This window comes from Cynara cardunculus, assembly GCF_001531365.2.
Source record: "Cynara cardunculus var. scolymus isolate 2C chromosome LG 10, CcrdV1, whole genome shotgun sequence".
Lineage (NCBI taxonomy): Eukaryota > Viridiplantae > Streptophyta > Magnoliopsida > Asterales > Asteraceae > Cynara > Cynara cardunculus.
The window spans coordinates 28237771-28245589 of record NC_037537.1 but is presented as its reverse complement, the minus strand read 5'-3'; the positions used below and the strand labels follow the sequence as shown (position 1 = coordinate 28245589).

Genomic DNA, 7819 nt, shown 5'->3' with positions numbered 1-7819 from the left:
TAGCAAGTGGTTGAAGTGCTATTTACAAATTGTTGACATGATAAGTATATACTTTAGGAGGTTGGGTTGCGATATTTACTTTTTATGAATTTAATATTTACGAATAACATTTTAGCATCATGTTGAAATGCTACTTGCAAAATGCTGACATTGCAAGTAATACTTTAGCAAATTGCATAAGTGGAACTTTTACGTTAGCGTTTCACAAGTAACATTTTAACAACTTGAAAAAATTGCTATTTTATAAGTATTATATTAATAAAAGTGGATTTCATAAGTTGCTAGTACTACTTACGAAATCTTGACTATTTCGGTCAATTATGTAAAAAAAATGGCTGTAAAATGAATCGAGGGGGGTCAAAAATGCCTATTTTTGATAATTTCGCCTTCTTTTGGGATTGAAACTCTTATGGGATCGCCAACTCGGGTTTAAGCCCAGCTATCTACATATACAGTTATGGCCATTGGGAGATTTACCACAAGGCTATGGACAAAGCCTAGAGTGGCGACTTACCATGGGATCATTCTGGACGAAGCCACTCATTTCCAGAAATAGGAGGAGGTTTGTTCGTTTTGTGTTCTTCAAAGGACCCACAGAAAGGACATAATATTATGATGAAGTTCTTGAATAACAAATCTTCAAAGTTGTTTTACAAACTTTATGAACAGACTACTTCCCCTCAACAGCTGCTTTGACGTGGGGAAACCGATCGACCCACCTCGAGTATCCTACACAACCCAAGGAAACAAAACCTTCAGATTCTTTTAAGTCGATATAAGGAGAAACGAAATCGGAACCACAATGAGATAAATAGAGGAAATGGTACAAATGGATGTTTTGACATACCTGAGATGACTATTTGGAGAAGATCTGCCTCAGTATCCTGAATAATTAAAAGAAACTATCAGTTACTAAAGGGCCTTTTGGCCTAGCGGTATGTGAGTCTTTGTCCTCGTAGGAGGTCAACGGTTCAAACCTCACCAAAGGTGGAGAGGGTGTGTGAGTTTGTCCGTTCTATTTGCCGTATATAAATATTATATACTTCAAAAAGAAAAGAAAAACTATCAGTTGTTTAGATAAGAGATCGATGTTTACCATTTATTAGACGTCTTAAATATCGAATTTTGACCAACAAGGGGTAATATGAACATTTTAAGAGAAAAGGAAATCGTTGCAATTTTCATGGAGATCATAGGAGCAACAAAGTAAAAGACATTATCATGGGTACAAGAAACATTTAGAGAACTTACTTTACTATATGAAGCTGCCATACTTCTCCTCATGAGCTGCGACAAACTAATTAGATTCTTTCGGTGGAATTGTGGATGGCACTGAAGAGCCGCCTCAGATGTCAAATCTAGTATCAAAGCACATATGCTTGAAGCCATCATGGTATTAGAGCAGTCAACAGCGTTCTCTGATGAATCACAGAATATATCAACATCAGTATTGTGGGTTGGTTCTCGTGAGACCACAAAATAACACTGAACCTTCATAGCAGAACACTGTGAAGGTACAAATAGCACCGAACTTTTATAGCAAAAACACTGAAGGTCAGTGTTCTGCTGTGAAGGTTCGGTGTTATTTTTTGGTCTCATGGGTCTCACAAAAACATGTTGCTCTAACACGATCCCAAGTCTAAATGTTGTTAACTGATAAAGAGATAAATAAAGAAGAAATATATATATATATATATATATATATATATATATATATATATATATATATATATATATAAGCTAACTGATACCTGCCCATGATGGCAACACACCCAATAGCCTGATAAAATAAGAATCATCCAACTGGAGTCGAATCTGTTCTCTCTAATAACACAAAACACACACGCATAAGTCGAAAAAATTAATCAGAAGGGTGACATGAAATGTTTTTACCAGAAGGGTGCGATTGTAAGACAGCGGTCCTGATAAACTAAGTGGCCACAATTGTTGTAGACGCCTGGAATCGAACCAGAGGGAGATGGGATATTCCACCACATCCCCTGGGGCCTCAACCACTACGTCACAACCCTTAAGGTTAGGGTGATATGAAATTGGGAAACTGGGCATACTGGAAATAACATACCTTCAAAAGAAGATTTAAGATAGTATCACAAGCCAAGAAAATGGGACCATTTTCCTCGACTGTACCAGCATCTTCCGAAAGCAACTTAATTAGGCATGCTACAACCTTCAAATTAAACGAACATTTAATTAGAAAAGATCAGTAGACATGATATGTTAGATTTATTGTTGGGTTTGGGCAAAAATAGCATCTCATCAAAACAAAAACTTACTGCTTTATATGCTCCAGAAGAGGCTATAAGCCGACATCCATCAATCTCCATTGTTATTTGGCATAGCATTGGAAGCAGGAAGCAAACTGAAGAGAAGGGGCTATCCATTCACAAGTGAATTAGAAACAGACAAACCTTTAATCTCCAATTATTTCGAAAACTGAGTAGTGAATGAAACAAGGAACCAACAAAATGGAAAATAGAAACAGACAAACCTTTGTTCATCTTCACCTTCAACCAAAACCAAATACCCCAAAAGCTCCCTAATCTTGTCATTGCATGCAGCTGGAGTCTCAGCAAGGTAACTACAACAGAAAGATATGATTTTTTTATCATTTTAAAAAGAAAAGAAGAGGAAAGAAAAAGGAAAAAGACCAAAATTCCCTCACTTAACAGTCATTAATGGGAGGGACCAAATCCGAGCAAAGTGATTTAGCTCCCTAAGTTGTGGTATATATATAAAGGAAAAACAAAAGAAACTTTACAATAATTGGACACAGGAATACCTCCCAACTATCCGCACTGAAGCAAGAAGATCATTCCCTTTATGTTGTCCATGATCCTGTCAAAAAAATTACAATCATAAATACATGAATGCTACATAACCTTGAACACCCAAAAGTAATATTACTACCTTGGCATCTCGAAGATACTCTAAGATAACAGCAACCGTCTCGTTAAGCCCAGTGATGATCTTTGTAAACATTTTGTCACTGATGATATCACCTGTACAAGGGAAACGGATAAAAATCAGCATCTACTGTATAATGCGTCAACAAGAACGCATAAATTCATTTTCAAATTAAAGTAAATGTATACCTCCATCTCCAGCGACACTTGAAATCAATTTGATCGTCTTCTCCACTAATGAAAACGCAGTGCCAAGATTCCTTTGCTTTAAAAGAAAGGTTTCGTTGTCTAATGAGTCTTTGGCCTTCTCGTATTTCAGATACGCTAGGTCATTAAGAAGAACAGCAATTTCAACCCTTGATGACTCTAAAACAAGCAATATACACCTGGGGAGCGATGAAGCCAAGATAAGGAAGCGCACTTGTTGACCGCCATGTTGGCAATTTAACATGGATTGCATACCTGTCAGCTGGAATAGGGTCTTGTGTGTCAGGTAAGTTCATTTGCCCAAGAAGCCACCCTTCACCAGCAATACACATAATGGACTCAGCCAACATAAGAGCCTCAAGCCTTTGCTCCGGTGCTGCATATCAAATTCAAGAAGATTTATAAGTTAATCAAGTATCAGATTATTCTCTTGTTTTATTTACTTAGCAATATTATGAAGGGTTGGGTTCCGGTGAGAAGGAGAGTTAAGTTGAGAAGCGTAAGAAGGGATCTTCATCCTTGGATGCACATTAGGATGAGATGCACCGAGATGCACAGGATCAATCCTCGTATCAAGCACAATTCATGGGTGGGTTTGAGATTAAAGGTGATCAAGGGTCCAGATCCCTTCTTACGCTTTTCACCTCAACTCTCCTTCACACACGATCAAGCACACAATGACTTCAACTTACCAACACGATTTTGCAGAACTGCCACAACACCAACACGTACATAAGTTAACCACGTTTTGTTGCTCACTGTACGGAGAATTTCATGCACAGGTTCCTGATAAGCACATAATTCAAAGGAGTTAACATAACAATGCAATCTCAAAATGGAATAGTACTTTTAGTAACAAATGTACCATACAACAATAGTTGGTTTCAAAGGCAATAACTTATGGAAATACTTTTATGTTTGAAGATGTAAGAGTAACAGTGTGACATGAAATAGTGATTAAATGTTCATACAGCATATATTGAGGAGAGGATTGTTGATAGAAGGTGAAGTGCCTCAAATTTCAGAGCATTGTGCAACACAGCAAACTGCCTTGCAAGCACAGTCACCTGCAACAAGAAGCAATGCTTGATTACATCATTATAATATTAGAGATTGCATGCACAGAAATGACTAATGGATAACATTATTATGTCCCAGTAATTGATGTGAAATATATGAATATGAGCTTACCACCGATGACAACTCCGAATAGTACTCTTTGGTAATCGTGTCCAGGGAAATTTTACTTACTGTCAACTGAAGGAGCTTCATAGCTACCTCCATTGTATGGGAACCTACACAGGTTTTAAGAATGTTAAATCCACATCCAGAGACACGTGAATATATTAATATATATATATAGAGAGAGAGAGAGAGAGAATAACTCATACCATCTGGTAAATTAAACATCTGAGAAGCTAGCATGGTCATGCCTCCGGACTCGTAAAAGATTTGAATACCATCCTTATGGGCTGCTGACACCAAGTATAAAAATTCAAAGCATTCTTCAACAAGGGATGGGCCTAATCTGTAATTTCAGACGATAAATGATAACACATAAAATCTGTTGCCTAGTACTTGAAGGTAGTTTGGACGAAACGATATCGAGTGAAATGTCTACATAAAGAAGGAAAAAAGAATATTGTTCAATTACCAAATTCATTTATAAGATGCCGTATACATCTGTACTAGAAACTTGAAGAGTGTCTCATTGAAATTACTTCTTGGCCACTAACGAAAACAATCATGCCATACTTCTTAATTGCATGATTAAAGATTATAGAATGAAGGCATATATAAATCCTTACTCCTTAGAAAGAACTTCCAGTACAAGAGGAATCTTCTTGACCATATCATCTGAAGAAGCTATGTCAGCAACACGACAAAATGCAGCTAAAATTGTGACAGATAGCTGTAGATAGGCATCCCGGTTCTCTTGGCGACTCTCACTGGTGCTTCCTTTCCCCATCCCTACCAGAAACACAAAAGATCATAGGATTAATACAATCATTTGCTCACCTTTTTCTTAACAAGAATTAAGCTATGTGTTAATATTACATATCTTAAGAGTTAATTCCACACACAGCTCCCATAAAAAAACAGATAGATAGATACTTCTAAGGGCCTGTTTGCTAGCAGGTTCACGAGCTTAATGGAACTCACAGCTTATTCGGTCAGCTATACATGATTGTTTGGTGGTGGCTAAATGATATTGAAAGTGGCTTAGTAAGCTTCTAGGGGGAGCTTTATGCAGATAGCCAAGTCTGTTCTAAACCTGCCCCTGCCAATTAAAGAACATGCTCATTCCATCTATGAAAAAACCCTCCAAACAAAAACCTTTCCAATCTACACAGACAGATTAATGCACAGACATCTTTATCGAAAACCAACCAAACAGCCCCTAAATTACATTCACAAGTCTTTACTCACTTCATCGATAGAAATATAGTGACACTTTCGATTGAAAAAGGTGAGATTTATGTTCCAGAAGGTATTCTACTTGCTTAGAATACCACATATACATGAAAATGGAAGGATTCTTCAAATAGTGACAACAAGAAGCAAAATTGAAACACATCTAAAACACAGAAAATAAATCAAATTTTAATAGGAATTAGAAGGGTGAAAATCCACAGAGTCACATGACCTAATTAAACCATAAAAATGGTGGAAAAAGAAAAGCATAATCAAAGTATTCATTCTGATCATAGCAAGTCAATTTAAGAATTACACTTGAATTGATTAGCTTTATTTTTGGTGAGATGTTTTCGGTGAGAACTCCCTCCATATCCGATCAATCATCAATGTGTAGCTCTTTTATTAAATTTCAGTAAGAGATGGAGTATTCATCCAATGACAGCATCGAAAATTCAAGATGCAATTGAAAAAAATAGTTTTGACTCAATTGATTACCTGTTCGAAGAAGGCGGTCCAAGAAAACGTTGCCGACGGCATTGTAAACCCTTAAAATGGAGTCAAAATCATCGTTGTTGCAGAATTTGGTGGCGAGTAGGAGACCGGCGAGACGCTGTTCGTCCCTATCTCCTTTCAATAACTTTAAGCAATCCTCAAGTGAAGGACCCCGTTGTTGTTCCTGCACATCCAACATTCATCAAGATTAGTATACAAATCTTAGGGTTTTGAGAGAGGAAAGGTGACTAACCATGGCTGCAAGTTGTAATCCAAGAGGTGGCGGGATATTTGTGAATAAAGAGTAAGATTTCTGTTACGGGAGAATAGCAACTTCCAGAAAAAAGAAGGTCGTTCTTACTTCTTAGGCTCAATACGACGCCGTCAGCCGAAATTCAGGTTTTACGCCCTCCTGACGTTGCTTGACTTGTGTACCAAACAAAGCCCTTCGTATAATTAGGGTTTTTGTATTTTACAAAATCATAATAATTGAATTCGAATATATAAAGTTGTCGTAAAAATTTCATTATAGAAAAAACCCAAATTTGCTTAAATTGAGTAAACTACGGTTTTCGTCCCTGTGGTTTGATATTTTTAATGATTTTCGTCCCTAACTTTAAAAACTGACTTTTTTATTCTTATGATTTCCACTTTGTTTATATTTTCGTCCTTAAAATTAACTTTGTTAAAAAATGTTTGTTAAATTAGAGGTAATTTTGTCTTTTTATTAAATTATATGAACATTTATTAAAAAAAATAAACCTGATATGACACCCACCAAACACATGACATCCCAACCCCGTCCTAAAAAAAAAAAAAAAAACAAAACAAAAAAAAACCAACGTGTCTTCTTCTAATCATCCCCTCCTTTCTCTTATTTGGTGTCGACCATTTTCCTTTGACAGTCATCTTCTCCGGTTAAGAATGAGAAAGAAATAGAAAATCCATCATCCCCAAAAGTGGGGGGTTTTTTAAAACGAAAAACCCTACTTTTTCAGATGAACTGTACAACACAACACCCCGCCCACGAACCATCTGGCTCATGATTTCCCTTCACGCTCATGATTTCCCTTAACGGTGTTCCCACTTCTGAACCCAAAAGATGTCAACTTTCTAAGACCAAGATGGTCACCTATTCAAACAGGAAGGGGTCGGGGTTCTCTTTGGGGTGAGTAAAATGTGTGTGAAGTTGTATATATGTATATTTATATATATATATATAATGAAAATATTAGTTAAAATGATAAAAGACTAGATTACCCTTAACTAACTTTTTCTGACACAGTTCCAAGGATGAAAAGAGAAACGATGTGGAAACCAGAAGGATGAAAAAGGCAATTTCTAAAGATCAGGGAAGAAAATCATTATCTGCGAACCACGCCACCTTGGAAGCTCTAATGTTGGCATGTATTATTATTATTATTATTATTATTATATATAAATTTTAATTTGGTACATAATTTAACAAAAAATTGAGATTAGTTGTTAAAAAATCTGTAACCTTTACAAAATATAATTCATCTCCTCAGTAGATATGGATAAAAGCCGGTTGGTCGCGATCAAAAGTCTAACGAAATTTGACCACACGTGAATCCTTGTGCTAGAGGTGCCTGGTGGGTCGTAAAAGAAATGAGAGGCGGTGGCAGGTGCAGATGCGAGAGTGTCGATTCCCCAACGGATTTCCTTAAAAAGAAACATCAAAAAGACCACAAGGGTACCCATAGTCTAGTCAGGGCAGATTTTATGAAACCTCAACGGATTTTATCAACTGCTTGGAA

At 36.7% G+C, this 7819-nt stretch overlaps 1 protein-coding gene across 5 annotated transcripts; it reads right to left on the bottom strand.

Annotated features, from left to right (window-relative positions):
- Positions 1–578: 578 nt before the first annotated feature.
- On the bottom strand, positions 579–6807 carry LOC112519610 (neurochondrin). Of its 5 annotated transcripts, XM_025127817.1 has the most exons (18): positions 6295–6806; positions 6045–6225; positions 4940–5102; positions 4523–4659; positions 4323–4426; positions 4103–4198; positions 3824–3917; positions 3387–3507; positions 3114–3310; positions 2929–3020; positions 2801–2856; positions 2510–2599; positions 2295–2394; positions 2084–2188; positions 1752–1824; positions 1252–1418; positions 848–884; positions 579–729 (listed from the first exon to the last, which is right to left on the bottom strand). In XM_025127817.1, exons 1-18 carry the CDS (start codon positions 6295–6297, stop codon positions 671–673), a joined length of 1875 nt encoding a protein of 624 aa, XP_024983585.1. In that variant the 5' UTR covers positions 6298–6806; the 3' UTR covers positions 579–670. The 5 variants fall into 5 exon arrangements, with proteins under 5 accessions (XP_024983585.1, XP_024983583.1, XP_024983584.1 ...); XM_025127815.1 differs by having other exon boundaries at positions 6045–6806; XM_025127816.1 differs by having other exon boundaries at positions 1752–1815; positions 6045–6806.
- Between the last annotated feature and the right edge of the window lie 1012 nt (positions 6808–7819).